We start from the raw sequence: 21404 nt of genomic DNA on the forward strand, positions 1-21404 counted from the left end.
ACGCAGCTCCTTCTGGCTGCGTACAATTCCGGGGAAGAGTCTACTGGGCAATGATCGGTCAACACTCTCAGGAGCCGAAGGAATAAGTGCCTCAGTTTTGAAAAGGGCTGTGGAACTCTGGACCATAGCTTATACTATACTGGTGGTTCTCACATTTTAGCGTGCACCAGAATCCCCTGCAGGGCTTGATGAGCCCCACCCCACTTTCTGATTCAGTAGGTGTGGGTTGGGGGTCAGAATCTGCATTTCTAACAAGTTCTAGGCGGTGCTGATGCTGCTGCCTAGGGACCACACTATGAGAACCATTCCACTGTGTCTTCCTGGGTTGAATCCAGCAAAGTTGAATCATTTGTTAATGTTTGGTATTTATAATTTATAGATGCTAGTACCTAAGATTCTCTGGTTAGATGTTCTCCTTATGAGCTCATGCTGCCTTCTTTGCAACCCTAGTTCACTGTAAATTAGACTTTATTCACTAACACACTTGCTTTATAAAATAGTTAATAGGCAGTTTTTCTGTTTACAGATGCCAGAAAACTTCCATCCATTTTCCTTCAGTCTGTGGGCCTCAATATATTTCGTTCATCTCTAAACAGGATGTATAAATCACTAAAGGGATTACTATTTTCTGTGATGAGAACCAGTTTCTGTCAACCTGACTCCATTTTCATCAAATCTGAATCAATGACACGAAGGCTAAGGGGTAGAGAGTGGCAAGTGAGAAAATGAATTTCCTGTTAAGGAAAGAAGGTAACATTTATTGGATATTTATTACATGCTAGGTACAGTGCTAAATACTTTCTTATACATTACTGAATTAGTGCTCGGTCACAACCTGTAAAATAGGTATTGCTACTTTCAGTTTTACAAATGACAAAATAGATAATATTAAATCCCTCACCCAGACCACACAACCAGTAAGTAAAGGAGTCTGGATTCAAACTCAAGTCTTTCCACAGACCACAATGCCTATCTAAGTGGCTTAAAAATGAGTTAGTATTCTTTCTTTTCATTAGCCAAGTGACATTTTCACGGTACTAGGTACTGTACCAAGCAAAGAATGACAACCTAAAAAAAAGAGTTCCGTGCGCCAAGGGAGACCAACACAATTCAGCATGACAAGGACTGATGACAGTAGAATACACGGGGTCATACAGGGCACTTAATCCAAATCAGGGATGTCAAGGAAGACATACTGAAGAAAGTGATGTCTGGGTTGGCCCTTGAAGGATAATTAAAAGTTAGCCAGGGAGAAGCTGAGACTGAGGACTGTTTCAAGCAAAGGCATGTGCAAAGGCAAGATGGAGTTTCAGGGGTGGTAGGGAGAAGCAACAAAACATAAGATGAGCAGGGGCCAGAAAAAGGTAGGGCTTTCTATGCCATGCTAAGGGTTTGAATTTTGTTCTCAAGTCAGTGAGGTTAAAGGAAAATATAGTAAGATTTGTATTTTAGAAAGAGTGGAGGGTGCAATGAAGGAGGAAGAGAATAGGACATTAGTTAACAGGTTTTTGCACTGATCCAGGAGAAAAATGACAAAGGCTAAACTGAATCAGTGGCAATACACACAGCAAAAAAAAAAAAAAAAAAAAAAAGCCATATTTGATATTCAGGAAGTAGAGGGATCTGGTCAGAATTACAGCAGCCAAACTAGCCTGCTTTAAGTCCCTTCACAAGGGACAAGTCTTTCTCACTTCAAAAGCCTTTATACTTGCTCTTTCTTCGTGGAACACTGCTAAATTACACCCTTTCTAAATTCCATTTACTCTGCTTCTGTCTCTCAAAGCACTCTGTTTCTTCCCTTCCATGCACTTGCATTTCTTGTAATTCACACATCTGCCTGTTTACTTCTTTAACATCTGACCCCTGCTGTCAAGGACCGTTAGGGCAGGGGCAGGTCTATTTTGCCAACCCCTGAATCCCCAATACCCAGCACAGCGCCTCCAAACAGTGCCAACACATCACTCGGTGACTGGTTGACGGTGAACTCACAGGTGGATGCCTCGGCGGACGTGTAATGCCAGTCACTAAGGCCAGAAACAGGAAAGGAGGGGCAGCGATTAACAGTGGTTACTGCTTACTGAATTAACTCCTAACTCCTCCACCTACTTGTCAGGTTTTCCATTCATCAGGGCACCCTGCTCTCTGCCTCCAACTTGACAGGCCCCTCCTTCCTCACGCTCGTCAACACCTTCACTCGCATTTTTCCAAACTCTTATTTAGAAGCTCAGCCCCTTCCTCTCCTCGAACTCAGGTTACATTTCCTTAAAGGCTCTCTTCCGTGTCAGACGGAAGAGAAATCTCACTTTGGGACAGCACCTGCCCACCTGGTGATGCTTCTGAAATGCCCGCCTGGGGAAATCCCACCAGAACCGAATCTCCGCGGGGACGGACGGCTCCGCACACCCGGAACGCTGCCCGGCGCGGTCAGTGCAGACAACTGTGAAAAGAAGCAAAGGTTTCAAACTGCAGCGGGTGAGAACTAGCCCCGAGCCCGGGCCTGGACCCCGGCGACGGCGGGCTGTGCCGTCCCGGGGACAACCGGGCCCGCACGCCGCATGGTGAGGGGGGGTGGGCGTGTAGGGCAGCCAGGGGGAGCGGCCATGGGCAGGCAAGCCCTCCTTCGCGCCCGTCCCTCAACTTCGCAGAGGGAGCGGGGACACCGACCCCATTTCCGAGTTTCTTTCCTTTTCGTTGGGCGGCTAACCTAACGCCAGCGGGAAGGCGCTGAGGAGAAGGGCTGCCAGGCCCGGAAACAGTGCCCGCCGCGGAGCGAGTCCCCGCTAGCACGGAGAAACCCTCGGAATCTGTGAAAAGCAGCCAGCAGAAGCAACGACAGCAACCGTTTCCTTCCCAAACAGGTCTCAGAAACCGCAGAGCCGATGCTGAGAAAGGGCGGGAAAGCCAAAGCCACCACTAATTTTTCCACCTATTGGCTAATCCCGCTGTCGTTCCCGCAGGCCCGCCTTCCTTGCTCGCGGGCGATGTTCTTACTGGCTGACTTCCGTCAGCCGTCCGCTCTCATTGGTCAGTCCCTCCGTTCGTCAGGCTCGGGCCTTGGAGACAGGCGGAGAGTGGCGTTTGGCTCCGCCCCCGGTCGCGCACAGGCGCGTCTGTGTTGGGTCGGAGGCTCCGCCTCCGCGTGCCGTGTGCAAAAACAAACAGCCGTTAGGGAGGAGGTGCTGTGGGGCGGGGTTTGGTTAGAAGGAGGCGCGCAATTGGGCGGTCGCCGGGGTTCAAACGAGCAAGGAGAGCGGGCATTGGTCGGGGTGGTGCGAGGCGGGCCCCGGTTATTGTCCGGGCTCCGGCGGCGGCGGCGGCGGCGGCGGCGGTGGCGGCGGCGGTCGGTGCTGCTGGAGCGGCGGCGGCGGCGGCGGCGGCTCGGCGGGACCGAGGGCGGGAGCGGCCGAGACCATGGTGAAGTCTGTGGGGCGGCCGGGTGGGTGGCGGTGGCCGGGCGGCGCCGCTACCTGTTGAGGCGGCGGGCGTCAGGCGGGCGGGCGTCAGGCGACTACGACGACGGCTGGGCTGGCGTCAGGCGGCGGGGTTCCCCGCGGTCCCGGCCTCGCCCGCCGCGGCGCCGGCGCGAATTGAGGTGCGCGGGCCGAGGCCGGGTGGCCCTGAGCGGGACAACCCTGGCGGCTCTGCAGCACCTCCGCTGCCCCTGCCACCGACTTTGACTCCTGAATTGTGCGTTGGTAAAAAAAAAAAAAAAAAAAGTGCGGCTTTTTAGAAACGCGAGTAGAGGGAACTTGGCCCCTTGTGAAGCTGGGAGGGAAAGGCGCTGGAGGGTGGCGGTGCCCCGCGCGGGAGCGAAGCAGCGACGCCGAGGCGACGAGCAGTGTCCGCCCGAGCGCCCTCCGGAGACAGCCCTGCCCGGGGCTGAACCACAAACAGAAACTGTGGTTATTGTGACATTCTCGCGTCTTAGACCTGGCTTCGACCCTGTGGATGGTCGCACCCCGTCTCTAACTTGTAGTTGTGCAGTTAACGGAAGCGCTTCCGCCGGCCGACTCAGGCACAGATTAGATATGCTCTGTCGACTGATTTGCTCGAGCGGATGATTCTCCTGGTCCTTGCTGGTGTCGAAGGTGTCACTCATTTAATTTCTAGCGACCTGCCACATATTGGCTGTCCCTTTACCAGCAGCTAAAAATACATGCACGATCGCATAAGCTAAAAATACAGGAGGCGTGGAGTTGTCATTCTTGTTTTGAGAATTTTGAACTTGAGGGGACGTGAGCATGTGTTTGTTGAACTGATATGCAAGTTTCTTGGCATCCAGTTTTCAACTTTTCCTGAATGAAATAACACTCCAGCTGGCCCCATAGGCGTATTTTCTACCGAGATGCTTAACCCAGGTTAATACTAACTCAGTTCTTAGAATCTAAAAATTTTATGGTGCTTGTATTTTGTTTCTCAGTCATCAGACGTATTAAAATGAATGTGTGAAGTTGGAGGGTGTATATACAGAGTTTGAGGGGGTTGTGAAAAGAAGGTAATTATTTACTGTACAGTTTTATATTCGCACAAGTTTGATTCCATAAGACTTTGTTTTTGTTAAGTATGAGAAATGTATCCGGAAACCACGGAAGTAGTCATTTAACTTACAGAGTTGTTTTTTTTTTTTTTAATGTTTTATTTATTTATTTATTTTTGGCTGCGTTGGGTCTTCGTTGCTGTGCGCAGGCTTTCTCTAGTTGCGGCGAGCGGGGGCTACTCTTTGTTGCGGTGCACGGGCTCGAGGCACGCGGGCTTCAGTAGTTGTGGCATGTGGGCTCAGTAGTTGTGGCACACGGGCTTAGTTGCTCCGCGGTATGTGGGATCTTCCCGGACCAGGGCTCGAACCCGTGTCCCCTGCATTGGCAGGCGGATCCTTAACCACTGCGCCACCAGGGAAGTCCTAACTTACTGAGATTTTTTAAAAAACTGATTTCATGTCTACTTCCTTAAAAAGCAAATAGGTTAAATAGCAAGTATGATGTATTTGAAGTGATAAAATTGCTTAAGAGCAGTAAATTGGGACGCCTGGGAAGTTTTGCAGTTGGTACCTTTTAATGGATAACTGCTACTTATTTCATAATTCAGTCATAGACAGTGATTATAGTTTTAGACTCATGCACCAATTGAGAGGTTTTTTTAATGTATTTACAGCAGGGCAAATAGAGCTGAATAGATTTATTTGAAGAAGAAGTGAGAATATATGGTTACTCCCCCATATGGTTTTGGGAGATAAACATGCGGGGGGGGGGGTGATTTTTAGCCTAAAAAGTATTTTAAGGAAACCATTACAAAGGGACAAAGGGGGTGCCATTTCAGAGCTTATCTTCTGCTTCAAAAATATCCTCAAACAACTAGCCAGTCATGTAAACTGATTTCTTTAACTAATTTTTCTTTTAACAGAGAAGAAATAATAGATTTAAGTAGTAAAATCAAACAGCCCAAAAGAGAATATTGGCTTCCCTCTCAAGTCAGATCCTTAGTATTTCGTCCCTAGAGGCAAATAACTTTTCTGATGTATTGTGTGACCTTCTAGAAATGTATATGTACACACACTCTACAGTACTCCACTTTATGTAAACAAAAGCTCACTGCACTTGCATATACCTTGCCTTTTACACAAATATGTTTTGTGAGTTGTTCCTTATCAGCACATATCTGTAACTCATTTGTTGAAATGGCTGCATAATATCCCATTGCATGTATATACTGTGTCCTATTTGTGACCATTCATGTTATTTGAGAAATATTTCTTTTATATCAGTTGAAAGTAGTATTTGTTTAACCCCTTAAGAATGTTTGTATGTCTTTTTTTTTTGGTAAAATACACATAACAGTTGACCATTTTGCCATTTTTAAGTGTACTGCCAGTCATCTCCAGAACTTTTTCATCTTCCCAAATTGAAACTCTGTACCCATTAAATAGTAACTCTCCATTCTGCCCCTTTCCCCAGCCTCTGGTGACCACCATTCTGCTTTTTGTTCCTATGATTTTGACTAGGTACCTCATGTAAGTGGAATCATACATATTTGTCCTTTTGCTTATTTCACTGAGCATAATGTCTTCAGGGTTTACCCATGTTGTGGCATGTATCAGAATTTCCTTCCTTTTTACAGCTGAATACTATTCTATTGTGTGTATGTACCACGATTTTGTTTATTCATTCTTCCATGGTGGACATTTAGGTTGTTTCTGCTTCTTAGCTGTTGTTTATAATACTGATATGAACAAAATAGCAAATAGTATAGAAAATATCTGTTTGAGTCCCTGTTCTCAATTCCTTAGGTATGTGCCTAGAAGTGTAATTGCTAGATCATAGAGTAATTCTCTGTTTAATTTTTTTTTAAGATGCTTTTTTTTCTCCCCATAGAGCTAAGTTCTGAATATTTCTGTGGAAATGATACACACTGACATTTTTAAAAATTATTTTATTATGAAATACTTCTAGCATGAGAGTTATATTGACTTGATGAAGATTCTTCAGTCTGAAATTTGAAAAGTATGTTCAAATTTTTAGAAATCTCATTTTTAAAAAGTATTTACGGTTTGACCTTGTTTCTATATAAATTAATAAATGGTGGACTTCCCTGGTGGTCCAGTGGTTAAGACTCCCCGCTTCCACTGCAGGGGCTGCAGGTTCAATCCCTGGTCTAGGAAGTTCCACATGCCGCAAGGTGCAGCCAAAAAAAAAATGAACATCATCAGTTGTGGGACAAATAAAATTATTAAAAAATAAAATAAATGGTGATATAATACATGTATATTTAAAATTGAAGATCACCTAGATTTTTTTAACTACCTAAAGTAAAACTAGAAGAAATTTTATTTCCTAAGTTTAATTTTTTCTTTTTTTTAATTTTTATTGGGGTATAGTTGATTTACAATGTTGTGTTAATTTCAGGTGTACAGCAAAGTGAATCTGCTATACATATACATATATCCACTCTTTTTTAGATTGTTTTCCCATATAGGCCATTGCAGAGTATTGAGTAGAGTTTTCTGTGCTATATAGGAGGTCCTTATTAGTTCTCTGTTTTATATATAATAGTGTGTATATGTCAATCCCAATCCTCCAATTTATCCCTCCCCCCGCCTTACCCCCTGGGACCATAAGTTTATTTTCTACATCTGTAACTCTACTTCTGTTTTGTAGATAAGTTTATTTGTAGTCCTAAATAGTTTTGAAATAGCATTTTTGATTCTTCATCTGGAACTTTTTCCCACCTAGGCTGGAGGCAAAGCTGGAAAGGACAGTGGGAAGGCCAAGGCTAAGGCAGTGTCTCGCTCACAGAGAGCTGGGTTACAGGTAACATCCCTGCTGTTGTAATTCATTATTAAATTATTTTCTTTACTGTTACAATTCATGACTCATAGATGTTTCTTTAATTACAAAAGTGTACTTGTACTACTGGTCTTTGATAATGAGATTAATTGGTCAAAATATAAACCACAAAGCAACTGCTTTATTTGTTTGTTTGTTTGTTTGGCTGCTCCAGGTCTTAGTTGCGGCACACGGGATCTTTTTTAGTTGTGGTATGCAAACTCTTAGTTGAGGCATGTGGGATCCAGTTCCCTGACAAAGGATTGAACCCCGGGCCCTCTGCGTTGAGAGTGCAGAGTCTTAGCCACTGGACCACCAGGGAAGTCCTGCAACTCCCTTTTATATAATTTGTATTCTCTTCTTCTAAACAAGGACAAGTTATGAAAAGATCTTAAATGAATTTGGTGATTTTGCTCTCTTAAAATCTATTATTTCTAGATTATAATTATGTTCCTAGTTCTTTTATAAATTGTATCAGATTGAAGTGAGTATGCTGTGGCTTTTATTTTAAAGAGTGTTTGTTGTGGTACATCGGCTTTCAGGATGAGAGAATAATGAACTGTCCACTGATCCTGTGAATCTTTCCCCAATACCTTCAAGTGTAGACTCAGTGATATACTCAAAGCACTAAATGGTTTCAAATTTTGTATATTTAAATTGTTGCAGCTTTAATCCACAAACTCAAAATTTTCTGGATGAGTAAGAATTATTCCCTACCTGTAAGAGATACTTTTTAAACAGGAAAGTTTGAAGTCCAGACTATAAGGTTAGGATTTTTAATCTTGTTAGTAGTGAGCCATTGAAAGTTTTTGAGGAAGAGGACGACATGATCTGGATGGTACTGAAGGAAGGGGGGGGCGAGAACTTGTACTTGGTGGGTACGTTCTATATTTTAGAACATCATGCAAATCTCAATTAGAATTTATTTTGAAGTGTCCTTACTTTGAAGTGGGAGATGGGAGACAGATACAGGCTATTGCAGTGGTTTAGGAATAAGGTAATAACATACTTGAACTTGAGTGGGATGGAAAAGAATAGAAGGCTTGTGTATGCTCCCCAAAAATGGGAGGAGGGGTATGGGATTGAGAGGACGGTCAAAGAGAAGTTTCTCTAAGGCTTAGACCCTAAGGAGCAGAAGAGTTTGTAGTAGGGGCAAGTTATGAAATAATAAATTTAAGTGCAGTCGTCTTGAAGTTCCACTAAAACATCCATATGAAAATGTCCAAAAGTTGTAGATTTGAGTCTAGCTTTCCAAGAGAGGTGATCAAAAGAATTACAAATTTAAGGTCACTTACGTAAAATTGGTAGCTTGTGCTGTGGATAAGTTTCCTAAGTAGAGCATGAGGAAGGATCAAAAAGGCATTGGTGGACCCCTCACCATATTTGATATGGTATTTGAGTCAAAGAATGAAAAGACTGAGGAGTAGTCAGAGTTCGTATTAGAACTATGTAATTGCTTCGGCCTAAGAAGAAATGGTTTTTGAGGTTCTCTGTGTCAGACGACATAACATGCCGGTTACTGAGGATGCAGAAGGGAGTACGACATGGATCCTGGTCTCGGGGAGCTTAGAATTAGGGAAGGATGTAAACAAAACAATCATGCCTTTTCTCTTTAAGGGTGCAATCTGGAAGTGGCTAGTAGATTTGGTAGTTAAAATGTTACTGCTCGTCTTTCAGAATTGTGTTTAACAGAAGCCAAGGTTGCATTGGTAGAAAATGGGTGACAAGAAAGGGGTTTCAGGGTTTGCCTTTAAATCTTGCCTTTGGAAAGGAGATGTCTAGACTGTAACTGGAGGCAGTTGCTGTAGACACGTGGAGACGTTTTAAGTGAAGTGTGCAGAAGGAAAGGAGCCAGCGAAAAGGAAGCAATTGGAGCTGTTGAATGATGGAGCAGTAACAGGGTAAGGAAGGTCCTTAAGAAAGTTGGGAGTGGGGTTAGTCAAAGACACAGACAAGTGGGATTAGGGAACTTTGGAGATGAGAAAGTGCCTATTCTCAGAAAGTAGAAAGAAAGGGTCACAATGAGAGAATGGTGTTGGTTTTTAGTTCATGCTTTACTCATATTATTCAGCCTTTGATTACATTCAGTGGTGTGATGTTAAGACTTCAGTGCTTCCCATTTGGATGGTCTCTTTCAGTTTCCCGTGGGCCGCATCCACAGACATTTGAAGACTCGCACCACAAGTCACGGAAGGGTCGGTGCCACTGCTGCAGTGTACAGTGCTGCAATTCTGGAGTACCTCACTGCTGAGGTTAGTGGGGGAAATGTTATATATGGGAATCCCAGATGTGTCCTGGACATAAATGGCTAAAACCCATGCAATATGGGTTTGAAATAAAAAAGACACACTCTTGTTAGTTTCTTTTAATAGCAGTTTTAGATGCATCTTATCAACCTATTACCTAGTACCAGTGTCAAATAGAACTTTGGTGTGCTCTTTTTTAAAGTTAAGTAAGGGTCAATGATCCATATTTTTAAGTGACGTGACAAACAAGGGTAAAATAATTTAAATACCGTACTGCTAATTAAACGAACTCTGAAATACGTATATAATCGATAGGTGATATTTGTGAAGTTACAGCATAACTTTTTTTTTTTTCTTTTTTTTTTTACAGCATAACTCTTAGTTAATAAAGATTTGAGGTGGGGCGAAGTCTTGGCAGTGTGATGATAACATATTTTTTAAATATCACAACTATATTATGATGATAACAAAATTTGGTAAAAGACCTAAGCAACCTTCTGATTCTGTGCATGGTTGTATGCATAAAATGCTGTATCTTACTCAGTTTGACTTTTCAGGAAGATAAGTTAATTGGGCAAGAGTTCTTAATTCTTAGGTCATGGACTACCACTTCCTCCACTCTAATCCCTCCTAAGGAAAACAAAAGGGAAGCCATGAAACTCCTTCAACTACATTCCAAGCAAGGGAAGTAAGTTGAGTAGCAAGCAAGTCAACTGATAGAGATAGCCAATCTAATAGAAACGGGGAAGCTTCCTACTTGGGAAAGATGTGGTTGGGAGCTAGGTTGAAAGATTTTGCTTTAACCTGTGTGTTAATTATCACTGCTGTCATTTCATTAACCTTACCAAGTCATTTATTTTCCCATTGGAGATTTAACATTGATAGTTTCAACTTCACTATGTCACAAGCAGGGATTTTGTGTTGGTAATGTTTTTGTATTGGTACTAGTTAAGAGCCTTTCTGCTTTATCACTCTTATACCAGTTTTTATTTGTTTACCTGCAGACTTTTCAGAAAGGTATGCATTTTGTTCACTCATGTAGAGGCATAGGCTTCTGGTTCAGAATTTTCAAGTCCCATCTAAACTCCCATTATCTTTATTCTTAGGAACTTTATGATTTTTTAGTTTAAGATTAAACAGTAATCATATACATAGATACATACATATGCAGTCAACGTGTATTTTCCAAATATTTAATTTTGGGGTTTTAGTCAATAATAGATGTAAAGAAAATACTGAAATCTAAGTTTAGGGGTAATCACTTTTCAACATTGGCTTCACACTAGGATCACTTATGAAGCTTTCAAAAGATACTGGTGCCAGGCCTCACCCCAGACCAGTCAGAGTTGCAAGGGAGAATGGAGTAGAGAGAGTACTGGTGGTTTTTAAAGCATGCTGATTGCTTTGGATGTACACCGAGGCTTCCCACCACTCTGTTTAAGTGAGGAGGTTCTGTGGAGTTATTTTTGTGTTACTTCCATCAAAGGTTTTATAATGCCAGTACAGTCTATGGAGGCAAAAAAAAAAAAAGAAAAATGCAACTTTATGGCCAACTGGGACTTTGAAATTTCTCTAGTTGAAAATTGCCCTTATAGAATAAAGGGCTTCTAGCTTATTGCCTACAGATTATAGGGCCCAGTGATGTTAAAAACTCTGAATAAGAAATTATTTTTAATTATATTTTAAAATTTTTCTAAAAGTGCTAAGCAATAAATTTCAGCTGTTAAGGGCCATGAAAAAATAGACTACATGGGTATATTAAAATATATTTCTAGATGTTCACATTTATTGAACAGATTCTTGGCTAAGGGATATTATCCCTTGTCTTTATTTCTTTCTATAGAAGTAGATTTTTGCTCAAGTTTCCAGTTCTCTTGCAGAGAATGAATATAAAAGGACCAAATGAAGTAATAAGAGTTCTATAACAGCATTATAGAAATTTGGAAAAAATTTAGTGTTGGTTTATATATGTACCTTGTGTGTTTTGTGTGTAGATGCTGTAGTGATCTTTTTAGCTATAATTGCAGGCCTAAACCGAATCCTTAAACACTTCACCCTTGTTTGATGTGCTGTCTCACGGATGCTTTGTAGGTGCTGGAGCTGGCAGGTAATGCTTCCAAGGATCTCAAAGTTAAGCGGATCACTCCGCGCCACTTGCAACTTGCAATCCGTGGTGATGAAGAGTTGGATTCTCTTATCAAGGCTACCATAGCTGGGGGTGGTATGTATTATTTTTTCTTCAGCCTAGATTGTTAACTGGCCTAACTAATAGATAATTCAGATCGATGATCCAATACATTTGTATCACCAACTAGAGAACATAGAAACTTAAGTTCCAAAAGTGTTAAGTCTGACAGTTCTAGACTTCTTCTCATTATGATCTGAATAAATATTTCTTCTCCTTGTAGCCATATACAGTGCTATTTTTATTTTAGCAAGTTCTTCATCTAAATTTCATATGTGAGACTTAAAACCTGGTGTTTAAAATATTTCCCATATCCTTTAAACTGTGTTTGAAAAATGATCTTGAGAAATTGCTTAATATGATGCTCTTGAAAGTCAGGGCTGAGATAATTGAATGAGTCAGGATCAGTGAAGGTGAGATATAAATTGGTGGTTCTTAATACTTTTTGGATCACATTTGGAGAACCTCTTGAAAGCTCTGGTTACTCTTCTCTAAAAAAATGCACATAAAATCACACCATTTTACACACAGTTTTAGAGGGGGTTCCCAGGCCCCAAGGTGGGGACCCCTTGGTATAGATACTTTAACAGAATCAGAATGTGAAAGGGGACTTAAGTAAATTTCGTTCTTTTTTAAAAGCCTTTTTGTTTGTTTGTTTTTTATATTAATTTATTTATTTTTGGCTGCATTTGGTCTTTGTTGCTGCTTGTGGGCTTTCTCTAGTTGCAGCAAGCGGGGGCTACTCTTCGTTGCGGTGCGCGGGCTTCTCATTGCAGTGGCTTCTCTTGTTGCGGAGCACGGGCTCTAGGCGCATGGGCTTCAGTAGTTGTGGCACGTGGGCTCAGTAGTTGTGGCTCGCAGGCTCTAGAGTGCAGGCTCAGTAGTTGTGGGGCACGGGATTAGTTGCTCTGCGCCATGTGGGATCTTCCCGTATCAGGGCTTGAACCTGTGTCCCCTGCATTGGCAGGCGGATGCTTAACCACTGTGCCCCCAGGGAAGTCCTCATTCTTTATATAATTGCTTTTTGGGGTTGAAGCCCTAAAGTGGTAAGATATAGCCAGTTTAGGGACTTCCCTGGCAGTCCAGTGGTTAAGACTCCACGCTTCCAGGGGGCACGGGTTCAGTCCCTGCTTGGGGAACTAAAGATCCCACATGCCTCTCAGTGCAGCCAAAAAAAAAAAGATAAAGCCAGCTTAAAGTTTTTCTACTAATACTGTTTCTTTTCATTTCATTCTAGGTGTGATCCCTCACATCCACAAGTCTCTGATTGGAAAGAAGGGACAGCAGAAAACTGCTTAGAGAGTTGTTTTAACCAACCCTCTTCCTCCCCGTCATTGTACTGTAACTGGGACAGAAGAAATAATGAGGATATGTGGAATTTTTAAAACAGTTAAGTGGAAAAGCATAGACAATTACTGTAGACATGAAAAAGAAACATTTGTATGTTCTTAGACTCGAAGTTTGATAAAAATACCTTTTCATGTGGCAACAGTTGTGTGTTGATTGGCTAGGTTTCTCCCATGTGTTTTATACAGAAATGGAATTGATAAACCATTTTTTAAAAAAATGATTTGTCTCAAAACCGTTCTGTTTGTGCTGTGTTGAAAATATTTTGCTCATACTTCAAAATTTTTTAAATTTCAAATTGGTTATATATTCAGAAAAATCTTAAAACAGAAATTGGGAATCTACTGCTATCATGATTGATACCATATTATATTGAATCTTGGCTGCTACCTGTTAGTAGTAGGCAGCAATTATTTTACATACCACTAAAGAAAAAAACTGCCAATTAAACCATAATATGCCGTCAATTATGAGATGCATCCCAATTTCAGAGATGTTAGAGTATGAAAACATGCATTTAGAATTGATGAAATAGGATAGTGGAATTATTTGAATTATTTAATGAGCACTTACTATGTGGCAAGCCCTGTGCTAAGAGCTTTATTGATGAAGAAATTTTATTACCCCCATTTTAAAGATGTAGAACCTGAGGCTCACAGAAGTTAAATGGCTTGCCAGAAAACATTTATCTAATAGTTAGAAAAGGGCAGAACTAGGATATAAACCTAGATTTGGCTGACTCCAGAGCCCACACCCTTAACTAGAACTGAAGTTAAGGTTATCAAAGTTGTCTGCTTTTGGCTTAAAATTCCAGCTTTTAGTGATCTTTTATTGATACAGTAACATTTCAGTAATTTGTACAATATTTTAAAAATTATTTTTGTTTGTCAGTTTCTGAGTAACTTGTAAGATTTAAGTTAATGTATCAGTTAACGGTCCATCAGAAAATTATATTTTTCTGCAAGTCTGGAAGTCTTCATTAAAAATGGAAATTCTTTAATGTTTTATAATACAACAGTATCAAAACAAAACTCTCATTTTAAAAAACTTATTTTATTATGGAAATTTTCAAAAATAAAGAGAATAGTATAATGAACTCCCGTGTACTCATCCTGCAACTTCAGCAGTTATCCTGTGGTCAGTTTTGTTTTACCTGTATCCCCAACCTGAACCCTCATCCCAGTTGATTGGTTTGAATCCCATTCCAGGCATGATTTATTTTCATGTCCACATACTTAAGCATGTGTCTCTAAAGATGGGGTACCTTTTAGACCATAACCACAATACAATTGTCTTAAGACAGCTAACACATTTTATAATAACAAATATCCAGTCAGTATTCAGATTTCTGATTGTTTCATAATTTTACAGTTGGTTTGTTTGAATCAGGATCCAGACACTATGTCTTACATTTTACTAATAGCTCTTAAATTTCTTTTTAATCTGTAGGTTTCTTTTTTATTATTATTATAATTTAATTTTTGAAGAAACTGAGTTGTTTGTCCTATAGGATTGTCTCTAAGTGTGGATTTTACTGAATCTTGGCACATATTTTGAAGAAGCTTCTATATTGAAAGGATCTACGATTATCCATGTGTGAAGTTTTAGTAGTTTTTAGAAACCAAAGAAGCAACAGAAAAGAAGGCAAAATAACCTGTCAGAGAATAGGGTCTTGTACTAGAGTTTTCTAGATAATTGCTTCAAATATCTGTTTCCTTTTGGTAGTGTAATTATTTGCTTCCTACTGTGTTCCCAGGATTGTATTTTTGTTTTTTGGTTTTTTTTTTAATTTTATAGCTACTCTATTTATTTATTTATTTATTTATGGCTGTGTTGGGTCTTCGGTTCGTGCGAGGGCTTTCTCTAGTTGCGGCAAGCGGGGGCCACTCTTCATCGTGGTGCGAGGACCGCTCTTCATCGCAGTGCACGGGCCTTTCACTATCGCGACCCCTCCCATTGCGGGGCACAGGCCCCAGACGCGCAAGCTCAGTAGTTGTGGCTCATGGGCCCAGCTGCTCCGTGGCATGTGGGATCTTCCCAGACCAGGGCTCGAACCCGTGTTCCCTGCATTAGCAGGCAGATTCTCAACCACTGCGCCACCAGGGAAGCCCTATTTTTGTTTTCTGATGGAAAAAAATAGAACAACTGGGCCATGTGCTCTGGGCCTCACCCCCACATTTGGTCCATCTTGCTTCACCTATACACCCCTTCCTCCTGCTGGCTTTTTTTAAAGCATGTCCCAGCCATCATATTGCACCTGTAATACCTTAATAGGTAACTCTAAAAGCTTTAAAAAGAGGGCTTTTTATATTTTGAAAAAGACAGTACCTCATTGTGGTTTTGATTTGCATTTCCCCGATTATTAGTGATGTTGAGCATCATTCCATGTGCCTGTTGGCCATCTGTATGTCTTCAAACAAATGTCTATTCAGATCCTCTGTCCATTTTTAATTGGACTTTTTTTTTGCTACTGAGTCATTTGAGTTATTTTTATATATTTTGGATATTAACCCCCTATGAGATAACATGATTTTCAAATATTTACTCCCATTCCGTAGGTTGCCTTTTTTTCTTCTTTTTTAGTTATTTGTTTGGCTGCATCAGGTCTTATTTGCAGCACACGGGATCTTTTGTTGCAGCGCGTGAGCTTCTCTGTAGTTGTGGTGTGCGGGCTCAGTAGTTGCGGCACACGGGGCTCTCTAGTTGTGGCGTGCAGCTCTCTAGTTGTGGTACACAGGCTCTAGATCCCACAGGCCTAGTTGCCCCACGGCATGTGAGATCCTAGTTCCCCAACCAGGAATCAAACCTGCGTCCCCAGGCAGACTTCTAACCACTGGACCACCAGGGAAGTCCCCGTAGGTTGCCTTTTTATTTTTTTGGTAGTACATTTTATTATGAAAAATTTTTACTATGCAGAAAAGTTAACTATACAGTGAATAATTCTTAACACTTACCACCTAGATTCTACAATTAATATTTTACTACATTTGTTTTATAACATCTATTCGTCTGTGAGATGGCTCTCATTTGCCTGCTGTTTTTATTCTCTGCTTGTCCAGTTATTTCTTGTTAGAGAAGTTCTTAGACCAGATCATGTTGTTCATTATATTAGATGATTGAGGGACTTCACTGGTGGCGCAGTGGATAAGAATCCGCCTGCCAATGCAGGGGACACAGGTTCGAGCCCTGGTCCGGGAAGATCCCACATGCCATGGAACAACTAAACCTGTGCGCCACAACTAAGCCTGTGCTCTAGAGCCCGCGAGCCACAACTACTGAGCCTGTGTGCCACTACTGAAGCCCACACGCCTAGAGCCCATGCTCTGCACAAGAGAAGCCACCACAATGAGAAGCCCACACACTGCAATGAAGACCTAATGCAGCCAAAATTAATTAATGATTTTTTTTTAATTAAAAAATAAAGTGCGGTCTCCACTCGGGAGGCTCATAGCCTAAGTGGGGGGACAGAGGTGGACACAGAAGTTTCCGAGTGGGGCTTCTTTGGTGGCGCAGTGGGTAAGAATCCGCCTGCCAATGCAGGGGACACAGGTTTGAGCCCTGGTCCAGGAAGATCTGCGGAGCAGCTAAGCCCATGCACCACAACTACTGAGGCTGTGCTCTACAGCCCGTGAGCCAGAACTACTGAGCCTGCATACCACAACTACTGAAGCCCGCACACCTAGAGCCCGTGCTCCACAATGAGAAGCCACCTCAATGAGAAGCCCGCGCACCACAACGAAGAGTAGCCCCAGCTCACCACAACTAGAAGAGCCTGCATGCAGCAACGGAGACCCAACGCAGCCAAAAATAAATAAATTTATTTTTAAAAATTGCTCAGCAAAATGCATTAAAAAAAAAAGAAAAAGATGAGCCTAGTACCTAGAGAACAGACTTGTGGTTGGCAAGGGGGAGGGGGTTGGCGGAGGTGTGGAGTGGGCTTTGGGGTGAGCAGATACAAACTGGTATATACAGAATGGATGAGCAACAAGGTCCTACTCTATAGCACAGAGAACTATATTCAGTATCCTATGATAAACCATAATGGAAAAGGATATTTTTTAAAAGGTGCATATATGTGTAACTGCATCACTGCTGTACGGTAGGAATTAACACAACATTGTAAATCAACTATACTTCAATTAAAAAAAAAACATGGTGGCCACATGGAGGACAAGGTGAAGGGGAAGAGAGCTTAGGATAGACAAACCAAGAATGAAGGGTGCCGGGTCTGGATAGACACCCCGTATTCTACTCCAGAGAAAGGGGACGGCCTTCGCCAGCTCAGCCAAGGAGGCAGGGCCTCGCGGAAGAGCCTCTTGAAGGCAGCACGTTAGAACCATTCGCCGCAACCAGGAGTGCTGCCGCCAGAGCAGTCAAGGCTTTGGGAGGACCCTGGGCCCTGCAGCCTTGACCCAGGAGGAGGTCCCCAGAGTCACAGCTTAGTCTAAAAGTTTGCTGCCAGAGGACAAAGGGAGCCTTTTAAAATTCACAAGTTGTTGGAATAAACCCCAGTCAGTTCCTGTCTTCCCTATGCCTCATCCTTCCTTAGGTGTGAAGAGGAGAAAATAAAACTTCCTGTCTCTCCAGCCCAGCCTGAGATGGTCACTCACATTTATCCACCTTTCTACAAGGTCATCGATCTGTCCTCTACAAGGTCATTGATCTGTTCTTCTAAAAGCTCATTGGTCTGAATTCTGTAAGGTTATTGATCCGTCCTCTGCAAGGTCACTGATCCATCCTCTCCAAGGTGGCTGACTACACCAGCACACCTGGTGCTCAGCTCCCTCCCAGTTGATGCCAGAGGCTGTGCTGTGGGAAAGCACTCCTCTGCTCTCACGGGGAGCTGGTTCCGGAGCTGGCGTAGCATCAAAACTCTGTGCAGCTTTCACAGCTCTACCTGTGGGTTTTCCTGCAGTCAGGATTTCCTAATATTTATTAACCCAAACAAATGTACAACGAGAGGGCTTTCAACGCCAGCCTCTCCAGCACAGTTGCTTCCTCTGCTGGCTCTGACTCTTCCAGCCAGCCCTCCGCAGGAGTGGCGAGCAGTGTTCCTTCCATAAAATGTCAAACTTTAATATCTGCGGGTACCTAAACAGGAGTTAGTCCTGTGACCGGTATATGTGCACCACTTCCTCTCGACGTGTTTCATGTGCATCGTGGGAAATAACTGTAATAAACTGAAGCTGTTCACGTACTGAGTGCAGTTGGCTCTTACACAGACTGATTCTTCATTCTTTCGAATCACTAACCATCGCTGGGGCTGGTTTCTGGACCCCTGGGGCAGCCCCACCCTTGGGTTGCAGGCTCACCTGGATCTGAGCCCCCAGGGCCAGTCCTTGGCCCTCCTCCCTCCCTTTGGGACCCAGAACAGAGGTCCCCAATCACCCACCTTTGCTCTCCCAGAACACCACTGATTTCAGGCCCGTCCAGACTGGGGGCGCCCCAGGCCAGCGCTGGAAACGGCCAGGAACGCCTGATGGACTCGAGGGGGTGGTGAGGGGTGGGTTGGGGGCCAGTGTGGCAGCAGAGTCACAGTAAGCGGCCAGCAACTTCTCCGGCTCTAAGTAGATGTAGGTGGCAAACCCAGGTAAGCTGAGGTTTCAGAACGGGTTTCCCTCGAATCCTATGTGCTTCTAGCACCAGCAATACCGCCCCACCAACTAGTGTGGGATTTCAGGGGCCCAATTCACATCCAAAATGTTTCATCAGAGGGAGGCTCAGGAGTTGTGGCTCACGGGCTTAGTAGCTCCGCAGCGTGTGGGATCTTCCCAGACCAGGGCTTGAACCCATGTCCCCTGCATTGGCAGGCGGATTCTTAACCACTGCACCACCAGGGAAGCCCACAAATTCCTTTTTAAGAAATGAGTTGCTGAGGCAGCTGTAAAATATCTGGCAGAAGGTAGTTAGTATTCTGCATTATATGAAAGACAACCCAGACATGAAGGAGACATGGCCTTACAAGAAAACAGTAGACAAATCGGAGAGTCTTTTCTAAGGAAAAATAATATGCTTAAGATGTATATGGGTCAGAATTATTTTTTAAATATTTATTTATTTTTTTAATATTTTAAATTTTTATTTATTTTTATTTTATTTATTTTTATTTGTTTATTTATATTTATTATTTATTTATTTATTTTGGCTGTGCCGGGTCTTAGTTGTAGCACTCGGGATCTTAGCTGAAGCATGGGGGACTTCTTAGTCGCAGCATGCGAACTCAGTTGCAGCGTGCATGCGGGATCTAGTTCCCAGACCAGGGATCGAACCTGGGCCCCCTGCATGGGGGGCACAGAGTCTTACCCACTGGACCACCAGGGAAGTCCCCCAAATTATTTTTAACCAATACTTTTCAATTCATCACCTTCAATCCTGACTGCCAGGAGAGACTTCTGCTGTATAAACGGGTGGACAGTCACCCCTCTGCAGACAACTTAACATCTGATTGAAAGGTTGACCAACATGAACAAGAAGGTAAATGAAGGGAATTGCCTGGCAGTCCAGTGGGTAGGACTCCGTGCTTCTACTGCAGGGGGCACGCGTTCGATCTGAATCCTGCAAGCCACGCAGCGCTGCCAAAAAAAAAAAAAAGTATGTCTTATTTTACCCATATAATCAGGAATGATTTCTAGCTTTTGTTTTAGGAAAAGTCTAAATTTTTGAGCAATATCTTTATTTTTTTATTGTATTTTGTTATTCTCTACTAAATTTTATATTTTATTTTTTAAATTTTTATTGAAATATTGTTGATTTACAATTTTGTGTCAGTTTCAGGTTTACAGCAAAGAGATTGTCATATATACATATATATATATATATATTCTTTTTTAGATTCTTTTCCATTATAGGTTATTACAAGATATTGAAAACAGTGAGTCCTTGTTGGTTATCTACTCCATATATAGTAGTGTGTATATTACAATCCCAAACTCCTAATTTATCCCTCTCCCACCCTTTCCCCTTTGGTAACCAGAAGTTTGTTTTCTATGTCTGTGAGTCTATTTCTGTTTTGTAAATAAGTTCATTTGTATCATTTTTTACATTCTACATGTAAGTGATATCATGTGATATCTGTCTTTCTCTGACTTACTTCACTCACTATGATAATCTATAGGTCAATCCATGTTGCTGCAAGTGGCATTATTTCATTCTTTTTTATGGCTGAGTAGTATTCCACTGTGTATATATACAACATCTTCTTTATATATTAATCTGTCGATGGACACTTAGATAATATCTTTTTTCTTTTAAAGTAAATTGTTTTATTTTATTTTATTTATTCATTTTTTTGCCACACCATGCAGCATGCGGGATCTTAGTTCCCTGACCAAGGATCGAACCCACACACCCTGCATTGGGAGGGTGGAGTCTTAACCACTGGACCGCCAGGGAAGTCCCAATAATATCTTTCTTATATTAAGCATTTTGAAGTGAGCCAAATACAGTCATCCCTCAGAATCCATGGGGGATTTGTTCCAGGACCCCTTGGATACCCAAATCCGCAGGGTGCTCAAGTCCTTTATACAAAATGGTGTAGCATTTGCACACAACATTGGAACATACTCCCAGATACTTTAACTCATCTCTAGATTACTTATGATACATAATACAATGTAAATGCTATGTATATAGTTGCAGAAACAATGTAAATGCTGTGTGAATAGTTGCCAGTGCATGGCAAATTCAAGTTTTGCTTTCTGGAAATTTCTGGAATTTTTTTTCCCCAGTATTTTTGATCCATGGTTGGCTGAATCTGTGGAGGCAGAACCTGTGGATATGGAGGACCAACTGTACTATTGATTCATTTTAGAATGTATATTTTTGAAATTTTAAATATTTAATACAGGTAAAAGGGATATGTGGTGACAAAGTCCTCTCTGCCCACAGGCCTTCACCCGTCTACCCAGAGACACCCACTGGGAAATATTTCTCTGTATCCTCCCAAGGGTATGTACAAGTATAAAGATACACTTCGTTCTGCTTTTTACAAAAACTGTAGCATATGTTATATTGTGTTCTACTGCTCTTTGTTTTCTTCACATAAAAGTCTAGCTGAGGCTGTTTTGGAGATGCACTACCTTGTTCTTTTAAATTTATTTATTTATTTATTTATTTATTTATGGCTGCATTGGGTCTTCGTTGCTGCGCACAGGGTTTCTCTAGCTGTGGCGGGTAGGGGCCACTCTTCGTTGCAGTGCGTGAGTTTCTCATTGCCGTGGTTTCTCTTGTTGCAGAGCACAGGCTCTAGGCTCATGGGCTTCAGTAGTTGTGGCACGCAGGCTCAGTAGTTGTGGGGGGGGGGGGCCA

General features: G+C 42.2%; 1 protein-coding gene and 1 long non-coding RNA gene across 2 annotated transcripts; one reads left to right on the top strand and one right to left on the bottom strand.

The window, feature by feature from the left end:
* Positions 1-745: 745 nt before the first annotated feature.
* LOC309632574 lies at positions 746-3138 on the bottom strand. Its single transcript, XR_014246986.1, has 3 exons — positions 2705-3138; positions 2325-2437; positions 746-2024 (listed from the first exon to the last, which is right to left on the bottom strand). It is a non-coding gene; the product is annotated as an uncharacterized lncRNA (long non-coding RNA).
* A 119-nt stretch (positions 3139-3257) lies between these two features.
* On the top strand, positions 3258-14193 carry H2AZ2 (H2A.Z variant histone 2). The gene is made up of 5 exons (XM_082400250.1): positions 3258-3414; positions 7227-7304; positions 9458-9571; positions 11657-11786; positions 12988-14193. The coding sequence occupies exons 1-5, from the start codon at positions 3412-3414 to the stop codon at positions 13047-13049; spliced, it is 387 nt and encodes a 128-aa protein (XP_082256376.1). The 5' UTR covers positions 3258-3411; the 3' UTR covers positions 13050-14193.
* The last annotated feature ends 7211 nt before the right edge of the window (positions 14194-21404 follow it).

The sequence above is a fragment of the Balaenoptera borealis genome (genome assembly GCF_965194805.1).
Source record: "Balaenoptera borealis genome assembly, chromosome: 7".
Lineage (NCBI taxonomy): Eukaryota > Metazoa > Chordata > Mammalia > Artiodactyla > Balaenopteridae > Balaenoptera > Balaenoptera borealis.

Excerpts from the sequence above, each read along its gene's own strand:
- H2AZ2 (XM_082400250.1), top strand. Across the intron at positions 9,572-11,656 it reads TGGAGTACCTCACTGCTGAG|GTGCTGGAGCTGGCAGGTAA; the intron begins GTTAGTGGGGGA and ends GATGCTTTGTAG. Across the intron at positions 11,787-12,987 it reads GGCTACCATAGCTGGGGGTG|GTGTGATCCCTCACATCCAC; the intron begins GTATGTATTATT and ends ATTTCATTCTAG.